The 24516-nt window shown below is 36.8% G+C and overlaps 1 protein-coding gene across 2 annotated transcripts in view; it reads left to right on the forward strand.

The window, feature by feature from the left end:
* Nucleotides 1-24516, forward strand: part of wdr4 (WD repeat domain 4) — a 35032-nt gene that overhangs the window by 1209 nt on the left and 9307 nt on the right. For both annotated transcript variants that reach the window (XM_039744050.1, XM_039744049.1), the window contains exons 3-8: nt 6000-6146; nt 7398-7554; nt 10026-10138; nt 16975-17035; nt 19697-19795; nt 22493-22557. In XM_039744050.1, coding sequence (XP_039599984.1) covers nt 6000-6146; nt 7398-7554; nt 10026-10138; nt 16975-17035; nt 19697-19795; nt 22493-22557 — 642 coding nt within the window. The remainder of the gene's footprint in view (nt 1-5999; nt 6147-7397; nt 7555-10025; nt 10139-16974; nt 17036-19696; nt 19796-22492; nt 22558-24516) is intronic.

Genomic DNA, 24516 nt, shown 5'->3' on the forward strand with positions numbered 1-24516 from the left:
ATCAAAAGCAATCTGTATGGTAGATTTTTATAATTTTTTCTACTGTGCATAATATATAGATGGTTTCAAAAAGGTATCAGTATTTCCTTTCCTTCTCTTTATTTGGCTTAATTTTTCAGAATCAAGAAAAAATGAAAACTATGAAGTTAAATCTCAATTTCATATTTGTCTTTTTGTAAACCATAATGGCAGCTTTTCTTTAGATGTTTGCATGTTCCCATATACTGTAAGTCAGTGTTTCCCAAACTTGGTCCTGGGGATCCACTGTGGCTGTAGGTTTTTGTTCCAACCAGCTTCCTAATCGGTGACAACACCTGATAGCACTGATCTCATTTAATTAGCTGGGATTTTTTTTTCTTTAATTGTACACTAGCAAAATACCCGTGCTTCGCAGTGGCGAAGTACTGCCTTAAAATTTTTATGAAGAAAATGTAACCTTTATAAACTGAGGGAAAATATGCCAATAATTATTTGTTAAGGATCTCTTTGTATACCATGTTGTCAGTTCGGCCCTCCGGTTGTAATATGACCAAGCTGTGCGCTGAGCTTACTCTTGAGCGTGCAACGTACTGTTGGCCATGTGAACAGTAATCTTGTCTCCAATCTCACAGCTTGGATTGCTGCTGTCATAATCGGTTTGAGTTTCATGGTTTGTTTCAATTACGACAGTATTTGTAGGACTTGTGTTGAAGAGACATTCGGCATCTGTCAAGCATTGTAAGCACACAACCGATTTCATCTATAACGTCACATCCAGCTTTTGAGAGTTTAAACATTCATAAACATCAAAGTGTCCACTACTGAAATTGTCACCTGTGAATCTAAGATGTTTAGGAGGCGTTGGCGGTTGTCGAAAGGTGTAAACGTTTTGGCCATTTCTGTACACTTAAAAGCGACAACCGAACAATTCAGCGGCAGCCATCAACTCACATGCAGATGCATAGGTGAAGGGCTTAAGCATTTCACTCTTATAGTGCTCATGTGTAGTATAATTATCTCCTGTACCGTCATCAGTCCACACCTTGAACCTGTCCTAGTCATTCAATACATAAGACACAATGTTCCTCCGGATATCAAGAGTGAGCCTGATATGGCCGTGCAATATGTAACAGAGAATGGAAAAGGCAGGTGCCATCTCCGGGCATGGAAACCACTTGGTAAGTGACAGTTCTTTGATCGATGGTGATCATCTTGATAGACATGTTAATGGGGGTACGGTTGGAATGATAAAAGAAATGGGTACCTGAACAATGTAAAGTAAGTCTAAAATACCTACACAATAACTATAATCGTAATAAACGAACAATAAAACAGCGGAGAAGCCGTGGATTAAATAAAACGGCTGTAGTTATCAGCAGGGAGACGTGAATCCCGTGGCGAAGCAAGGAAGGGAATGTAGAGCGACGGACGGCCTTATATAGGCAGGCAGCTAACAACGTGGGAGGCGTTGGAATGGAGGACCCAACACCGGCTCACACGGTGACCGAGCTGCAGGCTATGGACGTATATATGTACGCAACTAGGATTCAGTTAGCGTTGGGAACCCGCGTACCAAATTTCTTGAAGATGGGCCCATAAGTAACAAAGACCGTTGGAAAGTTCAGTATGGCGGCTGACCGTGGCGTCAAACCACCGAAATAAGTACGTACATCGGTTTCGGTTAGCGCAGGGAAGCCGCCTACCAAATTTCGTGAAGATGGGGCCATAAATAAGAAAGTTCAACATGGCGGATGTTGTTGACCGTTACGTGTAGAATTTCGAAATGAAACCTGTTTAACTTTTGTAAGTAAGCTATAAGGAATGAGCCTGCCAAATTTCAGCCTTCTACCTACACGGGAAGTTAGACAATTAGTGAGTGAGTGAGTGAGTCAGTCAGTCAGTCAGTCAGTCAGTGAGGGCTTTAGCTTTTATTAGTATAGATTCAGAAAAGCACAGAGGCATGATTTTTACATTTTTAAGACATTTAGAAAGATTTCTGCTTTTGCTATAGATTTAAATGTTCAACTCTTTTGTTGATTTCATTATATTTTGCCGTTTCTCTGTGCAGTTTTTCCCCTTCATTGTATCTTAATAATGACACATAAAAATGAGCAGAGCAGACACGCTGGCAAACAGTGAATAATCAAAGGCTGCTACTACTTTAGCATCAGACCCACTAATTAGTAAATAATGGATTAATTAAAGAATTAGAACACCTAAAAAAGTAGAATGAAAATCAAGATGAAAATACTGTTAAAAAGAAAAAAATACATTATTCCCATATAACTACTTGGTACCTACTGTATAAATTTACCAAACTCAGTTTTCTAATTTCTATATTGTTCTTGAAAACACAGAACATGGTAAATAACACATCACTTAATTAGCCCAGGAGTCCAATTAAAAACAGAAGCTGGTTGGAACAAAAACCTACAGCCAGAATGTGCCCTCAGGACCGAGGTTGCAAAACACTGCTGTAAATATACACTCACTGGCCACTTTATTAGGTACAACTTGCTACTACCAGGTTGGACCCCCTTTTGCCTTCAGCACTGCCATAATTCTTCATGGCATAGATTCAAAAATATGCTGGAACCATTCCTCAGGGATTATGGTCCATATTGACATGATAGCATCTTCTGCAGATTTGTCGGCTGCACATCCATGATGCGACTCTCCTCTTTCACCACGTCCAAAAGATGCTCTGTTGGATTGAGATCTGGTGAATGTAGAGGCCATTTGAAGACCGTGAATTCTTTGTCGTGTTCAAGAAACCAGTTTGAAATGATTTGAGCTTTGTGGCATGGCACGTTATCCTGCTGGAAGTAGACTTCAGAAGATGGGTACGCTGCGGTCATAAAGGGATTGACATGGTCATCATCAATACTCAGGTAGGCTGTGGCATTTAATCCACACTCAATTGGCACTAAGGAACCCAAAATATGGTAATAACATATCTCCCACACCATTATACCACACCACCAGCTGGAACTGTTGTTACAAGGCAGGACGGATCCATGCTTTCTTGTTGATGCGAAGTTCTGACCCTACCATCTAAGTGTTGCAGCAGAAATAGAGACTCATCAGACCAGGTGACATTTTTCCAATCTTCTGTTGTCCAGTTTTGGTGAGCTGTGCAAAATGTAGCCTCAGTTGCCTCCTCCTAGCTGACAGGAGTGACACCTGGTTTGGTATACTGCTGCTGTACTCCATCTGCTTCAAGGTTTAACTCATTGTGTGTTCAGAGATGCTCTTCTGCATACCTTAGTTGCAACAAGTGGTTATTTGAGTTACTGTTGATTTTTTTATCAGTTCAAACCAGTCTGGCCATTCTTGTCTGATCTCTGGCATTTTTGCCTAGATAACTGCTGCTCACTGGATATTTTCCCCCTTTCTGGACCATGCTATGTATACCCTAGAGATGATTTTGCTTGAAAATGCCAGTAGATATGCAGTTTATGAAATACTCGGACCATCCTGTCTGGCACCAACAACCATGTCACGTTCAAAGTCCTTTAAATACCCTTTCTTCCCCATTTTGATGCTCAGTTTGAACTTCAGCAGGTTTTCTTGTCAATGTCTTCATGGCTTAAATGCATTGAGTTGCTGCCATGTGATTGGCGGGTTAGATAATTTTATTAACAAGCAGTTGAAAAGGTATACCTAATAAAGTGGCCAGTAAGTGTATATGTCACAATGTGTAGTAACACCATTATTTAGAATATTCCACACTCACTAAAATGAATTCCTAATAGAAGTAATTATTGAATAAAATAAGTGAGAGCTTTTTTGCTTTGTGAGGCTTCATATCCTACATAGTGTATTGCTTAAATTGACATTTGCTCATCGGGTTTAAGTATTAGTTATCTATACATTGGCCTTATTTATGTAAGAAACCATAAATCCATTCCAGTCATGCTGTCAAAAATGCACTTTGTTTGAATGAATATTAAACCACTGCACAGATACTGAAAGTATACTAGATATATGTCAGTTTGAGTATAAATATGTTTAGTAGACAGTTGATACTGAACCTGTGACCCAGAAAAGGATAACTTGTTAGAAAATGGATGGGCAGAACTGATATCGAGAGCATTCTGGTATAGAAACATGGTGATAACATCCTTGTAGGTTAAGGGTCTCTTACTCCTGTTTTTTCCAGTTCATATATTCTTGTGCCCCGCCTTGTTGTTGTCAAAAAATACATTAAGACCATAATAGTGATAAAATAAAGTGCATGTGAACATAGCCCTTTCTATTGAAGGCATCATTTACATCCAGTGCAAACCTTCATTCTTAAGTCAGTGACACCATCTGAACTATTGTCATTAACTTTATAAATTCTGGCTAGTCTAGTTTCATCTTTCCCAGTTATAGAATATTATTTGTGTGTCCTGCAATATACTAGTCTCACAAGATAACAATAAATAAAATTAAAAAGCATGGCTAAAATTCAACAAACAACTGATCTTAATTTATATACTTTTATCAGATTTAATATTTTGTGTATTTTAATCTTTAAACTAATTTAGGGTAGATTTTCAGTAATATACATCTGCAAAAGCAATAATATGTTAAAGCTAATTTCACACAGATACATATTTTTAGAAGTTAAAAATAATCATGTTTGGGTGTTTTGGGCCCTGTCAGGTATCACTATTGCTAAACAGTTTTTTTTTAGTTTTTCAGAGTGAAACAGAATTGCATCTGTTAGTTAATTCTAAATGTTCCAATTTTGGTTGCCTAGACAGATTTGTTTTTGTTAAGTTACAGTAGGTGTTCTCATTCTAAACATATACATTAATAATGGTGGTATTACATAGTAATAGCTCCTGTCAGGACTATTCATCATTGTTTTTGAGTTTGTTAAATCATGCACAGATCAGTTACCTTCTGAACTATATCTTTTACTTTTTGCCTTAATGCTTCTGTAATTGCAAGGAAACTTGCACATGCTGTCATTTTATTAGTCTTTGTAGGAAACCATTTTAATTTTAATAAAATCGCAGTCCAGAAGGTTTTTCGTAAATTTGACCAGTGATTGTAAGAAATACTGATTATAACCTACAGTACACATTGCAGAATTACATGATTGTAATATATGACAGTAAACATTGCTGCTTTCATTTTGCAACAGCACCCCCATGTGTATAATCTTATACATCATAATACGATTTAATCTTGCAACGTTGTACAGTACATGCTACAGTTTTGTGAAATTGCTGTATTAGTTTGAGAATATTAACTTTTGATGAATACATTTGTAACAGATGTTTTCCCTTTTTATTTCAACAATGCAATCATATTGACTAAGAACTATGCCTGTACGCTTTTCAAATTGCATTCACTCCAAAACACCTGCAGGAGGTAATGGCTCCATACATGTGACATTGCTGGAGGAATTTATTGAAAGACAGCTTACATTAACCCATTCAACATTGAAACACGTCTTTCATACAATGTAAAGACACTCTTTGGTCTCATGGCTCCAGCAGTCCTTGTAAATCTAATGTGGGCTCCATTATTTATTTCATTTCTTGAACTTTAGACATACATTAATTTTGTAATTTAAGACCTAGCAAATATTGGTTTCTTGACTTTTCCATATGGGCTTAATATCTAGTGGTGAAAAAAACAAGAAGTTGCAGTGTAGCAATGTGGTTCTTTATTCCCAATCTTAAAGACTGATAGTAATTGATGCTTTGTTGTAACTTCTGCGAATATAGTTGAACATGACTAAAGAAGTTAAGCAGATCTTTCTTAATCATTGACATATTTGGAAATGTAATACACTGTGAATTGTACAGTAAACTGATGAGATTTCTAGCACTTCTAAGATTACTTCAAAAGTGAGAAATTGTTGGAAATTCAGTAAACTGCAGTAAGAAAAGTTTAGGTTATTGACACAGGGCAAGGTAGGTGTTATTGAGCCCGTTTGTCAAAAAGTAATGGTTAATGAATGTTTGTAATCTTCTGTATTATTTAAATTAATCTATAATTAATATGTTTTCATTCAATAGGGAAGATGAGCTTGCAGAAGAAAAAGGAAGCAATGATATTTTAGCTTTTTCATTTTCTGCATCAGGAAAGTATTTTGCTCTTACAGATGACAACAAACGACTCTTCCTTTTCAGTACCAAGCCTTCTTGGCAGTGTCTTTGTGTCAGGTAAATAAATTGCTAATTTGCTCATGTTTTATCATATTTGAACCATTACTTGTGTTTACTTTTTACAGAAAAAAACTGGTGTTTCTTAACATTGTTTGTGAGGTTACAGGATTTAACTCAGTTTTGTAAAATATATTCTTTGTTTCTGCAAGTCCACTGGCTTGTATCACAAGATACTTCACAGGATTACTATATAACGATGAAACTTCAGTATTAACATAGAAGTAAATTTTAAACGGTGAGTGTCAGTAGGTGATGTATAAGTAAAGCATAGCAATGGTATAAAATTACAAAACACGGTAGATAGCAATAGTGTTGGACAAACTATCGCACAGAGCAGCTAGATATGTAGCTGTCTCTTGCATTATGTCTTTAAACGAAGTATGTTTCCTGGGCTGGCTACAAATTTTAGGCCTTAAAATGACATTGTGTAATGAAGATAAAAAGATTAAGAGAAACTACAATCACACTGTTTGAATATTAAAAGGGTGATCGTGAAATATTCTGTTCTTTAGAACCTTGTTTTGTTTAATAGTTGCAAAATGAATATCACGTGAGGCATGCTAAACACATGTAGTGGTTCTAAAAAATGTGGTAGTGGAATATATGGAATATTTAAAATCAAATACTGAAAATAAGAAGAGCTTGCTTATTCACATATGACTAGTTCTTGTATATTAGATGTAAATTATTTTGGTCTAAGAGGTTTAAGAATGATCTGTATGGGGAAATAATTTTGCCCTTATGCATAAAATAACTGTTGTTTAGTACTTGTACTAAAAATTGGTAGGACATAATAAATGGCATGTTTTAGAGGGGAGATATGCTGTTATATTTTTTATATTACTAAAGCAAATGAGTGTTTCTTACTTTTTGGGTTTAAATACACCTATATAGTTCAATTAAATGTTAAATTTGCTCATGAAGACTTTCAAATAATTTGTGTGTTTTTAATTAAGATTTCTAAACATTATTGTAATGCGCACATTCTGTGTAAAACTCCAAAAACATGAAAGTTTACTCAATCTTCTTGAAAAGTATTCTTATCTAGATATGAATATTTTTTGGCAAATTACTTGGTTTAAATGAGAAACCATGAATAATGTGAAAATGTTTAATTTTATGCTGTGTTCAAATTGAACTTCTATATTTTAAGTGTTCTTAGTGTTTTATGAATTGGATATATTTTTAATTATGATACATTTGTGTATTTAAATATTAAAAAAAAAAAGGCAATATTTGTTGAAACAGGTCAGTGGTTCGTCGATGCTGTTCTTTAACAGTAACTCATTCAGAAGATCAGATTCTAGTGGCAGATAAATCTGGTGATGTGTATGCCTTCTCAATTACTGAGCCTCAGAAGCAAGCAGAATTAAAACTAGGACACCTTTCTATGTTGCTGAAAGTGGTAAGTACCATACTTTTTGTATTTGCTTTAAAAAAATCATTATTTGTCAAAAAAAACACAACAAAAAGTATTCTCCCATCTCTCAGGCTTAAAGGCAAAGACAATATTCTTATAAGGGACTAACTAACAAGTAAGGAACAGTTTCAACATAAGAGAGACTGCATTGGACAAATCTTTCAGTTTAGCTATTGTAAAAAAGCTAGAGCTATGGGAACTGTAATCCTACCAAGTATCAGATTCAGTACTTGATCTTGAAGGGTGCTATGTCATGGTGGCGAGGAACTAATTTTAAATCTAAAGTAATTCTTGCAGATATATATACATCTAATAGGACAAAAGATAATTTATAAAAATGTATTTGCATTAGTTCCTAATGTGAACGCTCATAAAATTATAATGGCTAGAGATTTTAATTGTGTTTTAAACCCGGGCTGGGTAAGTCCTTGACTTCAGCAACATCTAACACTGCAAAGACATCCACAGAGTTTATTACATCTATCAGACCCGTGGAAAGTTTAATATCCAAATTCAACAGAGTGTTCATTTTTTCATCACTACATTATAGTTACTCAAGAATTGATTATTCCTTCATTGATAATAATTTTCTGCCATCTGTGAAATCTTGTAATTGCAATGCTATTGTATTTGATGTCCACAATCCTTTTATTTTGGAACCTACATCATTATGCCCTGCATACTTGGGTTACAACGGTTGTCTTAACCCACTGACATTAGCAGATGAGGACATCATAGAAGTTATTTCCAGACCAACTGATATTTTTTTAGAGACCAGTGCATCCCTAAAGGTTTCTGCAGGAACACTCTAGGAAATTGGGAAGGCAGTTTTAAGGCTGCAAATTATTTCATATCTCTAACATAAAAATAACCTGGTGATTAGGAGGGTATCCTGAACTGATTACAGAGACTTCCAGAGTAGATCCTGAATATGCCAGATCTCTTAATGAGGTACTTTGTAGGAAAAGACTGGCTCACCAACCAGAATTTAATCTTTTGACATCAAGAGAAAGTGAACAGCTTATTTTTAAATTGAGGCATCATTATTTTGAACATGGAAAGAAGGCTAATAAGATTTTAGCTAAACAAATCTATAAGCAGGAAGTATACAATGCAATAATAGAAATTACCAGTGCAACTGAAAATAAAATCCGAGAGCTTAAAGAGGCAACTTACACATTTAAGGAATGCAATAAGCCATTAAATTCTTTTCAGTGTAAAGAAGATGAGACACAACCTAAGGAGTTTTTCAATAAAGTACAAATACCACTGTACAGTATTCTAGTGCAGAAGAACTTATAAACTTCTGACATTTTCAGAATTGTAGGATTCCATAAACAAAGTGGGAAAGATGCAGGCCCAGATGGCTACCCAGTGGAATTTTATTCATATTTTTTCCAACTAATTTAGGTCCATTGTTATTACCCAAACATCATGTCAAGGATTAATTATTGTTATTTTTCCAATTAAAAATTAAGTGTTGGTACAGTGTGCCTCATACACAACAATTTAAACTCCTGAATAATGATTTTAAGATACTAATGACAGTCCTAGCTAGAAGGATTGACAAAAAACTTCACTCAGTAATACATTATGGAGCACTTGGTTTGTAAGGTGCTATTGCAGGAAATACAATGCTTTGCACACAAGCAAAACAAAATTATTTCATTTAAACATTGATTTTAGCATAAGAAGTCTTAATTTAAGTTTTATTTACAGTAACCTCTTTGAATTTTACATGCTTTTCTCTCAGGGCACCTTTTTAGAAGTTGTTCTTTAGGATAAAAGGCTAATAATGTTTGATACACAATCTTAAGTACAGGTGCATATTTTTGATGTTTGATGGCTTGATCTGTTAGTCGATAGGTAACACAGAGTGCATCTACCGCAACATCTTGTGATTGTATCTTTGTGATTTATGCTATGATCCGTGTTTAATTTTTACATTCACTCATGACATGCTTTAATAATAGGTGAGAGACAGTCATGAAATGCAAAGTTTGTGATATGAATATAAAGGACTGCAGCATTTGTTCCATTAATACACCCATCTGCCTTTCCTGTTTATATAAGGGTTTATCAGGGTCATTATTTTCACATATACCGAGCACAGTGTAACACTTAATCTACTAATTAACATGCAGCATATAACCACTTATATTTATATTTGTTCATTCAAATACTTTATTCCAGTGCTTTTGCATCTCATTCATTTCCACTTATCTTGCTGTACTGTCTTCACTTACTATAGTTTTGGAAATAAACAGTACACTAAGTCTAGCCATACCTTGCACTTTATTTTACACAGTGGTAAGCATAGCTGGTCATATTGGTGCAAAGATTGTTAAGATAAGAGTAACAATCTTGGGTTAAGTAGCAGAAAATGTAATGTGTTTTACAAGTGTACTCATATATAAATATATGTATTTATTTTCTTTGCTCTTTGTCTTTTTTAGGTAGTAGACCCATCTGATAAATATATTATAACAGCAGACAGAGATGAAAAAATAAGAATCAGTTTTTTGAAGACTCCACACAACATTGAATCATTTTGTTTGGGGCACAGAGAGTATGTACAATCTTTAACTTTATTTTAGGAACACTGAAGCGTTATTGTTGCAATAAAGTGACTATTTTATAAGATGATGTTAGCCACACCACAGTTTACATTAAAATAAATGTGGATATGCTAAAAGTGTAACTAAAATTTTACTAGTCCAACATTTCATGGTATAGGACTCCTAGTTGTAGGCATGCAACAAGAAAGGAAAAAACTCAATCCTAGAATGTCTTATCTAGTTTATAGTGTTGGTAATCGCAAAACATATTACTTCATTTTCATGGGACCTTCACTTATTTGGATTAGGAAAGCTGTGATTGGATAGATAAATCACTGGCTGGTTAAACGTATGGGCAGATAGTAGGCTGTTCTACTTCTAATCATGAAGGAAAAATGTGCTTCCTGTGTGAGTTGAGATTACAGTTGGGATTCACTATATTTTCACTAGACTGGTAATGCTCACATTTCACCTCCTATCCATTAAACCAGTGAGTGACCTAGACTTGGAATTCTGTGTAATTACAGTTAACCATGAGTCAGACTTGGGGTGACATTTAATGATCTGCTTTACATTTTTAAGCCCAAATAACACTTAGAACAGTATTTTGCTGTCATCTAGTAGATAAAATAACACGATTCTGCAAAAAATCATGAATATTTGTGTGTTTTGTATTGGTAAGGTAACTCATCAGTATGGATGTTCCAGTTAATCGGCCACCAATTTAAATTGGCTGATTTCCACTAAAAATGACTCGATCGATGATTGGTAAATTGGCTGATTGCAACAACTGATCCTTTTAGCCCCTGCTTTTTCATCCTTTATGGTAATTTAGTTACAGTGCTTCTCAATGCAAGGTATTCTGGTAAGTAAGCCAGCTTGGATCTCCCTCTTTCTCTCTTTTTTTTTATTATTTTTATTTTGCTGCAAACCTTTTGAAGTGTAAACAAAGCATTTTTTTTTTACCAGAGAGTTTAGCCTTTATTTTAAAGAAAGTGGAGAAATAAACTGAGAAAACAGAATTGGGGAAGTCATCCTATGCTTTCAGACAAATGCCAAGAAAAAGTACTTTGATGAATTCAGACTTTATTTTTTGCTTTAAAATAGACACCGTTTCAGTTTGAGCAAGGAGATTGTTTTAAATGCAGCAGCTTACATTAAGATAAAGATTTTAAAATGGCTGCTTAGTAAACAAAAGGCATGCTAACAGCAAAATGCATCTTTTCATTATAAAGCTGTTAAACAAGTTAGTCTTGTCTTCTTAATAAACAACTTTATATATATATATATATATATATATATATATATTTGGTTAGAGAAATGGTGAAAACTACTATTCTTTAAGCCTTGTTTCAGATAGGTAGATTACAAAAGATATATGTCAGCTCGTAATTATAAAAAGGCTTTTTTTTTTCCTTTTACATATATTATGGATAAATATTTTTGTACATTTTTATTATTAAAGTATTTATTATAAGGAAATTTTATTTATCATGGTATTTTTATGGTTACTGAACAATAATCCTACAGAATTTAATTTTATTGATAAAAAAATAAACAGTTAACACCTGTTGTCTATAGTTTAATTCTAAGAATACTAAAAGTAACACTTTTAATATAGAACATAAGGCTTAAATGCATCTGGTTATGCCGGCACATAGTGTAAAATGTTTTTTAAAGGAATAAAGAAAAAAATAGAATCAGCCGATCAAGCAACATGAACTTGGTATCAGCCTTAAAAAAAAAACAAAAAAAAAAAAGAAACACCTGATCGGAGCATCCCTACTCATCAGTATAAAGAGTGGAGTGTAACTGAAAGGGTTTAAAGTCAGTTTTAGAACAAACTAAAACTGAACCATTATTGAATAACACAATAGTTAATGTGACCTGGTCATCAGACATTGACAAGGATATTGAAACTGATGTATACGGCACCGAATCAATGAACAGTTGTGATATGCGTGGTGACTTCAGTCGTGTAATGCTGCAGTGGGGTGCAGAATCTACGTAGCAAAAAGGCAAAATTATTGCAATCAAGTAGAATGACAAGGAAGATGTTAGCCCCCCAATAACTGTTTAAAATGCTGCAACTGTCAATGTTTGTGTCCTGGAAATGTAGAAGTCACTAAGCCTTGTGTAGTGGTTAACCACAATTATATGGGGAGATGCTTTGATAGTGTGAATTCACATTGTACCCTGTCATGCACAAGCAACAGAAAAAATATTATAAAATGTGTGCAAAGAAAAACGCTTCAACTGTCTCGGTTATGACGTTAGGCTGTGCGTTAATGATGCACATGAAGGATGTGTACTAAATCTGCATCAGAACAGCAGTGGACGCTAGACTTATTTTTCCTTCTGTGTTTATGTTGACGTTTTGGTATCTACATGTTTCTGCTACATGTAACAGTAACATTTTTTATTGTTGAAGAAAATTCAGTATTTTTGGTTCCTTTTTGTGATGGTAAACAATGCTGAGGAGGCTACATCAAAAACATTTGTTAGCCTTTGCATTACTTGTGTAGGAAGTGGGCTGTTTATATACTTAGTCTAATTGGAACTCTAAACTAGAGGCATGTTGGCAATTCAATGCTACATTCCTCACGATTGGTAATTTCTATATAGTGTTCCCTGTTGCAGGAACATCAGGCACTAAATTTACAACCATCAGTCAGCCTAACCTACACATGACTTGATGTAGAAGGAAACGTGGGCCCAGAGAAAACTTGCACAAAAGTAGAGACTACAGACTCCACTCAGGTATTGTCAGGGTTATGGTTTTAACCTGGGACTCTGGAACAGTAAGGATATAGTATTGACAAGTGTGCCACTTGAGAAAATCAGTAGAATATTTTAATGTGGTTTTTGTGCAATTGATTTTTGCAATTTTAATATATACTGCTCAAAAAAATTAAAGGAACACTTTTTAATCAGAGTATAGCATCAAGTCAATGAAACTTCTGGGATATTGATTTGGTCAGTTAAGTAGCACAGGGGGTTGTTAATCAGTTTCAGCTGCTTTGCTGTTAATGAAATTAACAACAGGTGCACTAGAGGGACAACAATGAGATGACCCCCAAAACAGGAATGGTTTAACAGGTGGAAGCCACTGACATTTTTCCCTCCTCATCTTTTCTGACTGTTTCTTCACTAGTTTTGCATTTGGCTACAGTCAGTGTCACTACTGGTAGCATGAGGCGATACCTGGACCCTACAGAGGTTGCACAGGAAATCCAACTTCTCCAGGATGGCACATCAATGTGTGTCATTGCCAGAAGGTTTGCAGTGTCTCCCAGCACTGTCTCAAGGGCATGGAGGAGATTCCAGGAGACAGGCAGTTAGTCTAGGAGAGCTGGACAGGACCATAGAAGGTCCTTAACCCATCAGCAGGACTGGTATCTGCTCCTTTGGACAAGGACAAACAGGATGAGCATTTCCAGAGCTCTACAAAATGACCTCCAGCAGGCCACTGGTGTGAATGTCTCTGACCAAACAATCAGAAACAGACTTCTTGAGGGTGGTCTGAGGGCCCAACGTCCTCTAGTGGGCCCTGTGCTCACAACCCAGCGCAGTGGAGCTCGATCGGCATTTACCATAGAATACCAGAATTGTCAGGTCCACCAATGGCACCCTGTGTTTTCACAGATGAGAGCAGGTTCACCCTGAGCACATGTGACAGATGTTGAAGGGTCTGCAGAAGCCATGGAGAATGTTATGCTGTCTGTAACATCATTCGGCATGACCAGTTTGGTGGTGGGTCAGTGATGGTCTGGGGAGGCATATCCATGGAGGGACGCACAGACTTCTACAAGCTAGACAAAGACACCTTGACTGCCATTAGGTATCAGGATGAAATCCTTGGACCCATTGTCAGACCCTACGCTGGTGCAGTAGGTCCTGGTTTCCTTTTAATGCACGTCAATGCCTGGCCTCATGTGGCAAGAGTATTCAGGCAGTACCTGGAGGATGAAGGAATTGAAACAATTGAATGGCCTTCACGATCCCCTGACTTAAACCCAATAGAACATCTGTGGGACATTATGTTTCGGTCCATTAGGCGCCGCCAGGTTGCTCCTCAGACTGTACAACAGCTCAGGGATGCCCTCATACAGATCTCGGAGGAAATGCCACAAGACACCATCCGTCGTCTCATTAGGAGCATGCCCCGACGTTGTCAAGCATGTATACAAGCTCGTGGGGGCCACACAAGATACTGAAAAGCATTTTGAGTAGCAGAAATTAAGTTTTTGAAAAAATGGACTAGCCTGCCACATCTTCATTTCACTCTGATTTTAGGGTGTCTACACAATTGAGCCCTCTGTAGGCAGAAAACTTATTTCCATTAAAAGACTTGGCATCCTTTTCTTCCTAAGACATTGCCCTGTCGTTATTTGTATAGATATCCAACTTCATATTGAGATCTGATGTATCTAATGTGTTCTTTTAAGTGTTCCTTTAATTTTTGTGAGCAGTGTATGTTAATCTATGTATAATCTTAAATGGTTTTGCCCTTGATTAGAGTTTATTTAGTTGCATTTAATTTGTACCTGCAATGTGAAATGATAGAATTTAAGTCAAAAAGTGTAGTTCTTGTAAAATATTTCAGTATTTACAGTATATGTAATAACCTGGTAGTCTTTACGTTTGCCACATATCCTGCTATTTCAAATTTGAATTCCTGGAGCTATGGACTACTGTTCTAGTTATTATGCATAAAAATGATAATTTTCATAATGTGCCATTCCAGTTTTAACAGTAACTTTGAAAACTAACCCCCACATTGAATGGATTATTTGTTTGTACCTGCCTTGTCTACACACATTTGTCACACCGTATAATGCTGTTAAATGAGCAGGTACCAGCAAATTTGGAGGAGGAATAAAAGCATTCTATCACTTTTTCTAAATTAGGAAACAATTTCCTAATTTTCACCAGGATTTAGGAACGCTCATGAGCTGTCCTACCTTGCTAAGAGCATCAAGAATATGGGTTCAGCCAGAGTTCAGCATGCCCGTCCCTTGAAAGGCTGAATGCTTTAGAAACATCGGACAACAATGAACACGCAAAAATTTGACAGCATTGGAACATTATTTCTAACATTATAATATTCTTCTATGTTACATGGTAGATCCCTCTATGTGGAGAAGCCATGCCCTGTCAATCAAAATTGCAGTGTTGGTAACTTTACACTTTTTGGCCAGAGTGAAAAATCAGGTTTGCAATAGCAATGCTTTGGTTTTGTCACAACCAAGAATTTCTGGAATTGTGGACCACAATTTGAACATCCTCGAAACATGTGAGGTAATGTTAAAGCAGACTGCATTTGTGTACGTTTTTACACACAAAGAAAATTGCATACGTCAATTGCATGTGATATCACAGTATCAACACAAAGGTGGCCATGGATGCACACTGTATTGTATAGCCAGCATATTACCGTGAAGATAGGCAGGGCTGGATTGGTGATTGACAGTGAAATGTCACACAAGTACACAGAGTTCCATATTCTGTGGACCCCTGGGACATTTGCTTTACACCTTATAAGCTGGGAATGTTAAAAAAAAAAAGGCAGGCAAAGACTACCAGGGCATTGAATAAATAGAGGCCTACAGAAGCTAAGTGGTAATCCTGGACAGAGGCACGAAATGTGACTTGGAAGATGATTGGGTTGCAGTGGAAAAAGAGTGTGTGTTGGTCTTTCCACCTTAGTGTTCATTACAGTATCTTTCTTGAATAGCCATGCAACCTGTCTAAGATGAGTTGAAATCTAAATAGACCTCATGTTTTTTTATTTAATACATGGACTGTCTAATTGATCTGGTATAATAATACACACCTGATTCCTTTCCCTACTGGCAGCTTTTTCCTCTTTGGATAGAGCTGCCTGTTTTCGTGGCTTCCTCTCAGCATTGTTCATTGAGCTGACCACTCTTATAATCAAAGTGTCTTGTTGGGACACTGCCACATTGGTCTGGTTTAATGACTCTAGCCTAGTTTTGTCAGGGCTTTGGTTTCCTGATGTGCATGTAGATTAATTATTTTCACTCTACCATTGTCCACCATGCATAGTTATTAGTCATTAGCATTACAGCTATGTACTTCATTCACGCTGCCAAAGCAGGTGCAAGAATTCACTATCACGCTGCTATTGTCGGCATATAATGGCGGACAACATAATAGACTGATAAAACAATTTTCTTATCTTTTAGACTGTTATTTGCTATTTTGTATTATTCATTTTTTGCCCTTCTACATGTTTTACATATCTTTAATTTTTTTCTTCCTAACCCTAGCATCTGGACGGACTCGCAAATACACAGACAAACACACAGACCTTTCATAAAGGTGGATGCTGCAAAGTACCATCACTGTGTAGCTTAGCGCAGTAGCCTACATTCTTATTTTTCCTCCTTCTACTTTGAATATTAATATTATTATTATCTTTGTATAGAGGGCCTCACTGTGTGTGTATTAGAAAACTGCAAAACATCATCATGACTTTCCAGAGTCAGGCTTTTAGTGCAATTCCTACGAGTAATTCTGAGATGCTTGATAAATATGAGCTTGCTCCCTATTAGATATGTTTCTGCTGTTTCTGTTAAAATAATTGTTCCACTTAGCATTCTTTCATTTAATGTATTTTTTTGAAAACATAAGTTCTGAAGTTAACAAAGTACATACTCCCAAGATTTTTGTTTCTTTTAAACTGTTAATTTAAGGTTTATATTTTATATGCATTATGTGTGTATTTGAAGGTAGTATGTAGGTTTTATCTGCACAAATACTGTCTTCCCAAAGTAGTAAAATTACTAAATTCTTATGTTCATGCTTTTTTTACTTTTTTTAGGTTTGTAAATGCTTTGTTGGTTATCCCCAAACATCCACATTTGCTTTTATCTGGTTCTGGGGTAGGTACTTTTATATATTACAACTGTAGTCTTTGATTCTTAACATTAAATGCTCAGTTTAGTTTACTGTAACCTCAGAAAACAGCATTAACACAGGTAAATTGAAAGTCTGAAGTAAAATTGAAAACCATCTGATTTATTAAGAAGTAAATTTAACAAGAGTAAGTTAACTAGAACATTCTCTAGCTAATTCATTTAGTAGCAGATTTACTCTTCCAATAGTAAACAGGCACACAGTCTATCTTCTTCTTGCCTCCCTCACCTTCTTGAATATCTTTGGATTCTTCTTGTCAAGCCAGGTGAGCCCTTGTCAGCATTGATAATTGGAAGGGGCTTTTATGCTTCCTTTTGAGACTAATTCCGGGTTCTGATCCATGATTTTCTCTGGAATGCTTTATGAAATCCCTGAGATTGGCCCTAACATGCTCTCCCTGTAGTTGTAAGCACTGGCTGTATGCATAATTTAAGTGTCAGGTGACTCTGCATTTACTTCTTTTCCTATGCATAGCCTCTTGCAGCAAGCTAATCTGCCAAACTTCATCTCCAGAGTATTTCAGTTAAGTGTCCTTTCTATTTTTAAAGGAGTGACCACTTGCCTGTGACACCTTTACATGGTTATTGTATCTGGACGAGTGCAAAGTAATTATAACAACAATTATGACAATATGTGCTTTTGCAGGACAGTGATAGGTTTTTATATAAAGTTCATAAAATATCAAAGATGTTACTGTGAATGATGTTTTAAAATCAGATCTTCATTTTGTCCTAAATTAACAGCCAATTCTTTGCTATTAAAACAGATAAAGAATGAATATGCTATGAATATAGTTTACCACCTTCCACCCTTGTGATTTATGTGGCTCTTGCATTCTGATTATTTCTTGCATTCACAATGGTGCATATGTTTTGACTACAGGTGCCGGTCATAAAATTAGAATATCATGACAAAGTTGATTTATTTAAGTAATTCCATTCAAATAGTGAAACTTGTATATTAGATTCATTCATTACACACAGACTGATGTATTTCAAATGTTTATTTCTTTTAATTTTGATGATTATAACTGACAACTAATGAAAGTCCCAAATTCAGTATCTCGGAAAATTAGAATATCAATTAAGACCAATGCAAAAAAAGGATTTTTAGAAATGTTGGCCAACTGAAAGGTATGAACATGGAAAAGTATGAGCATGTACAGCACTCAATATTTAGTTGGGGCTCCTTTGGCCTGGATTACTGCAGCAATGCGGTGTGGCATGGAGTCGATCAGTCTGTGGCACTGCTCAGGTGTTATGAGAGCCCATGTTGCTCTGATAGTGGCCTTCAGCTCTTCTGAATTGTTGGGTCTGGCGTATTGCATCTTCCTCATCACAATACCCCATAGATTTTCTATGGGGTTACGGTCAGGCGAGTTTGCTGGCCAATCAAGAACAGGAATACCATGGTCCTTAAACCAGGTACTGGTAGTTTTGGCACTGTGTGCAGGTGCCAGGTCCTGTTGGAAAATGAAATCTGCATCTCCATAAAGTTCGTCAGCAGCAGGAAGCATGAAGTGCTCTAAAACTTCCTGGTAGACGGCTGTGTTGACCTTGGACCTCAGAAAACACAATGGACCAACACCAGCAGATGACATGGCACCCCAAACCATCACTGACTGTGGAAAGTTTACACTGGACCTCAAGCAGTATGGATTCTGTGCCTCTCCTCTCTTCCTCCAGACTCTGGGACCTTGATTTCCAAAGGAAATGCAAAATTTACTTTCATCAGAGAACATAACTTTGGACCACTCAGCAGCAGTCCAGTTGAGATGCTTCTGACGCTGTCTCTTGTTCAAGAGTGGCTTGACACAATGAATGCGACAGCTGAAACCCATGTCTTGCATACGTCTGTGATTCTTGAAGCACTGACTCCAGCTGCAGTCCACTCTTTGTGAATCTCCCCCACAGTTTTGAATGGGTTTTGTTTCACAATCCTCTCCAGGGTGCGGTTATCCCTATTGCTTGTACACTTTTTTCTACCACATCTTGTCCTTCCCTTCATCTCTCTATTAATGTGCTTGGACACAGAGCTCTGTGAACAGCCAGCCTCTTTAGCAATGACCTTTTGTGTCTTGCCCTCCTTGTGCAAGGTGTCAATGGTCGTCTTTTGGACAACTGTGAAGTCAGCAGTCTTCTCCATGATTGTGTAGCCTACAAAACTAGACTGAGAGACCATTTAAAGGCTTTTGCAGGTGTTTTGAGTTAATTAGCTGTGTGGCACCAGGTGTCTTCAATACTGAACCTTTTCACAATATTCTAATTTTCTGAGATACTGAATTTGGGACTTTCATTAGTTGTCAGTTATAATCATCAAAATTAAAGAAATAAACATTTGAAATACATCAGTCTGTGTGTAATGAATGAATCTAATATACAAGTTTCACTTTTTGAATGGAATTACTGAAATAAATCAACTTTGTCATGATATTCTAATTTTATGACTGGCACCTGTATATCCATGGTAAACATTCATATGATACACACCTTTTTTATAGTTTGACTTAATTGATATGAGTAAGCAAATATGCTAAATGTTGATTTTGCAAAAAAAAATTGGATTTAAGTTAATTTATTTATCAGAATACAGAGATCTGATGTTGTGTTTTTTGAAACACTTAACAGGATGGTACGTTACGACTATGGCAATACAAATCAGGCAAGGAAGTTCAGCAGTGGAATTTAAGAGAACTGACTGGCACTGATCAAATAGACCAGAACAAGGTAATCATTTTCATGCTTACTCAAGTGTTGCTGTGACAGGGTGCATTTCTAAACCTTGTAGCAAATACTCCATCACATTGTGTAGAAGTAATAAAAATAGATGGATACAGGGCATCTGGAAAGTATTCACAGCGCATCATTTTTTCCACATTTTGTTATGGTACAGCCTTATTCCAAAATGGATTAAATCCATTTTTTTGCTCAGAATTCTACACGCAACACCCCATAATGACAACGTGAAAAAAGTTTACTTGAGGTTTTTTCAAATTTATTAAAAATAAAAAAATTGAGAAAGCACATAAGTATTCACAGCCTTTGCCATGAAGCTCAAAATTGCATCCTGTTTCCCCTGATCATCCTTGAGATGTTTCTGCAGCTTAATTGGAGTCCACCTGTGGTAAATTGATTGGACATGATTTGGAAAGGCACACACCTGTCTATATAAGGTCCCACAGTTGACAGTTCATGTCAGAGCACAAACCAAGCATGAAGTCAAAGGAATTGTCTGTAGACCTCCGAGACAGGATTGTCTCGAGGCACAAATCTGGGGAAGGTTACAGAAAAATTTCTGCTGCTTTGAAGGTCCCAATGAGCACACTGGCTTCCATCATCCGTAAGTGGAACAAGTTCAAAACCACCAGGACTCTTCCTAGAGCTGGCCGGCCATCTAAACTGAGCGATTGGGGGAGAAGGGCTTTAGTCAGGGAGGTGACCAAGAAACCGATGGTCACTCTGTCAGAGCTCCAGAGGTCCTCTGTGGAGAGAGGAGAACCTTCCAGAAGGACAACCATCTCTGCAGCAATCCACCAATCAGGCCTGTATGGTACAGTGGCCAGACGGAAGCCACTCCTTAGTAAAAGGCACATGGCAGCCTGCCTGGAGTTTGCCAAAAGGCACCTGAAGGACTGTCAGACCATGAGAAACACAATTCTCTGGTCTGATGAGACAAAGATTGAACTCTTTGGTGTGAATGTCAGGTGTCACGTTTGGAGGAAACCAGGCACCGCTCATCACCAGGCCAATACCATCCCTACAGTGAAGCATGGTGGTGGCAGCAGCAGCATGTTGTGGGGAAGTTTTTCAGTGGCAGGTACTGGGAGACTAGTCAGGATAAAGGGAAAGATGACTGCAGCAATGTACAGAGACATCCTGGATGAAAACCTACTCCAGAGCGCTCTTGACCTCGGACTGGGGCAACAGTTCATCTTTCAGCAGGACAACGACCCTAAGCACACAGCCAAGATATCAAAGGAGTGGCTTCAGGACAACTCTGTGAATGTCCTTGAGTGGCCCAGCCAGAGCCCAGACTTGAATCTGATTGAACATCTCTGGAGAGATCTTAAAATGGCTGTGCACCGACGCTTTCCATCCAACCTGATGGAATTTGAGAGGCGCTGCAAAGAGGAATGGGCGAAACTGGCCAAGGATAGGTGTGCCAAGCTTGTGGCATCATATTCAAAAAGACTTGAGGCTGTAATTGCTGCCAAAGGTGCATCGACAAAGTATTGAGCAAAGGCTGAGAATACTTATGTACATGTGATTTCTCAGTTTTTTTTATTTTTAATACATTTGCAAAAACCTCAAGTAAACTTTTTTCATGTCATTATGGGGTGTTGTGTGTAGAATTCTCAGGAAACAAGTGAATTTAATCCATTTTGGAATAAGGCTGTAACATAACAAAATGTGGAAAAAGTGATCTGCTGTGAACACTTTCTGGATGCACTGTAGATACTTTATTCATTCCAAAGGGAAATTCACATACTCCAGCAGCAGCATGTTGATACAAGAACAATATTAAATTAAAGAGTAATAAAAATGCAGGTAAAAACAGACAATAACTACCCCTCCAGGTGGAGTTGAAGAGTCGCATAGTGTGAGGGAGGAATGATCTCCTCAGTCTGTCAGTGGAGCAGGACAGTGACAGCAGTCAGTCGCTGAAGCTGCTCCTCTGTCTGGAGATGATCCTGTTCAGTGGATTCTCCATGATTGACAGGAGCCTGCTCAGCGCCCGTCGCTTTGCCATGGATGTCAAACTGTCCAGCTCCATGCCTACAATAGTGCCTACCTTCCTCACCAATTGTCCAGGTATGAGGCATCTCTCAAGTACTGCAAATTAAAAAAAAAAGTTATAATGTGGCAGTTTCCGCGACAGTCACGTGGACAAATAAATAAAACTTCTCTGTCAGAACGTGCCTGGCGGCGAACGGCTCGGCAATGGAGTCCAGAGAGGAGGGCTGGGAGAGGGCAATGCGGGGGGCGCACTTCTATGGGATAGATCGGCGTGTTTGTGTTTACTTCTTTTCAATATCAGAAAAGTAACTATCACACAAATAATAAAAATTCATAAAGACAATATAAAAATGGTGTCCACAAACAAAGTGATTAGTTCCTGTATTATAATATGTTCTGTGGTCATATGTAATTTCCGTTTCGTGTGGTCATACGTAATTTCCGTTTCAAACGTGAAAAGAATTTTATATATATATAGATTACTGCACTTTTATTCCAGGCCAGTTCTGGAGGCCAGTAAAATTTGGAATTGTTACTCTAGGGATTGACTTTAGCCAGAATGCACAATTGCAAACCTTAGAATGGAGTAGTAGCAGTGCACAAGTGGAAACTGACCAAGTGGACTTCCTATAAGCTATTTTATTGTTTTGCCATATGATCATGTGATTTTATTTTATTTTTTTGCAGAAGTTTTCAGTATCAAAAATGTCTGTCTCACCAACTGAAGGGTTCATTGCTATTTTGTGTGACAGGTAAGCATTCACATATTCTTGTAACAGTTGGAGCTTTGCTAGTCAATAAAACACTGCAGACCTGTTGGCAAGTTCTAGAGGGTGATTATGTTTTGTGCAGGGTCAAGTGCAGACATTGTTATTTATTGGTTCTAAGATTTTAACAGGGTGCTCAGACTGTTAATTGCTGCACAGTTGTCCAACGGCATTTTGAAAAAGGTGTAGTGGTGAACAGTGATTTTTACAATTGCTATTGCTAGAATATAGTTTTATTCAATTATTGTTATCAGGATTTCGCAAACTGTGGTCCATGGGGCAAAATCAGCTGATTTTTTTTTTTTTAAATATATAATACCTTGAACATAAACACTTTTTTTTTATCTGTAGAACTCTTAAAGTGCACTAGTCATCAATGTTTGTGATCCACTTCCTCAAATAAAAGTAAAGTAATTTGCCAGACACAAGTAATAAACGAAGTAAGTGAATGGGATGAATGCTGAAGAGCACCAGTTTAAAACAGATTAAATGAGTAAATATTATTTCCCAGAGGTGGAAAGTGGTACAGCAAGTTATTCCTCAAGTTATTCTTATTCTCTTTTGACTGACTCCACAGAAGTTCTGAACAAAAAGAACTGTCACAATATGCAAAATTACAAATACAAATTAAAATAACTTACTGAGTGCGGCTTTTCAATGATTGCTAAACTTATTTATATTGCATCAATGAAAAGAAAATTGAACCAAAGTAAAAGGCGAGTATACGGGTGCTAGCCAGATATCTCTACATTATTACATTTATTTCTTTCCAGTATACAATTTTACAGGTTTTGAGCTCCATATTTTAGTCTGCCCAACTCATTTGTTTTCATGTTTGTGTACAACTTATTAATTTATTTGTGTGCTGTCAAATGAATCTTATTTCTGTTACAGCTTTAAAGAAAAGACACTGTAGGCTGTCTTGTGTTTGGCAATAACTGGGAGTTGTTCTAGATAGATTTTTTAGGAAAGAAGAGAAATGACATCTACCCTGTAAGAGTCTGAAATTCTGCCATATCTAGTCTGAAGCAAAATGAGTAATATTAAAATAATGTACTGTAATTTAAGACATGTAATGTAATAAATATTGTAGAACAACCAAATTGGCACTAACCCTCCCCTTAAAAAGCTTCTTATAAAATATCCAGGGCACTCAAGTATAGAATTCTAAATTTTCTAAATATTTTGCAAATATGAAACAGTCATGAGTGTATGCATTGGCCCATGTACCGTGTGTCTTTGACATTCACTGGTCTGTTCAGATGCAGTTGCATTTCTTCTTCTTGGCTTGAAGCCTGGAGAACAGAAGGTAGAATCAAAGGCAGGTCTGAGGTGGGCTTAGTATTTCCTTTTTAGACTGTTGAGAAAAAGAAATGAGTGAGTCGCAGTGCAAAGTCAAAATCTTTTCCTGCAAATTGGTTCCCATAAGGCTTGTGACATGCTCACACATATACTGGTACTTTTGTAATTTCTTTAATTTTATTTTTCCATGCCTAAAATTTGTGAGGGCCAGATTATTAGCTATAGTTTCTTGATAAATTATTTTGCAAATAGATTTACCAGTACAAATTCACCAAAATACACTTCATACTCATTCTTCCTTCCTTGCATTGGTAAATAACCATTAAGTAAAGACACTTTTGTACAGGGGTCCATGCTATTAATACTATAGGAGTTCTTTTAGAAAAAACATTCATTTAAATGTACTTGATTGATTTTATAAATGAAGATGGTATTAGCAGAACTTGTGTTTTTTTTTACAAATGTACTCGGGTATCAATAAAACATTCAAGCATTTACCTCTTCTGTAATTTGTATGACAGTGTTACATGTGAATTTTCTTCTTCTTTTTCTTCTTTCGGGGTTGCCACAGCAGATCATCTTTTTCAATATCTTCCTGTCCTCTGCACCTTGCTCTGGCACACCCATCACCTGCATGTCCTC

Source organism: Polypterus senegalus, chromosome 2, assembly GCF_016835505.1.
Source record: "Polypterus senegalus isolate Bchr_013 chromosome 2, ASM1683550v1, whole genome shotgun sequence".
In the NCBI taxonomy this organism is placed as follows: domain Eukaryota; kingdom Metazoa; phylum Chordata; class Cladistia; order Polypteriformes; family Polypteridae; genus Polypterus; species Polypterus senegalus.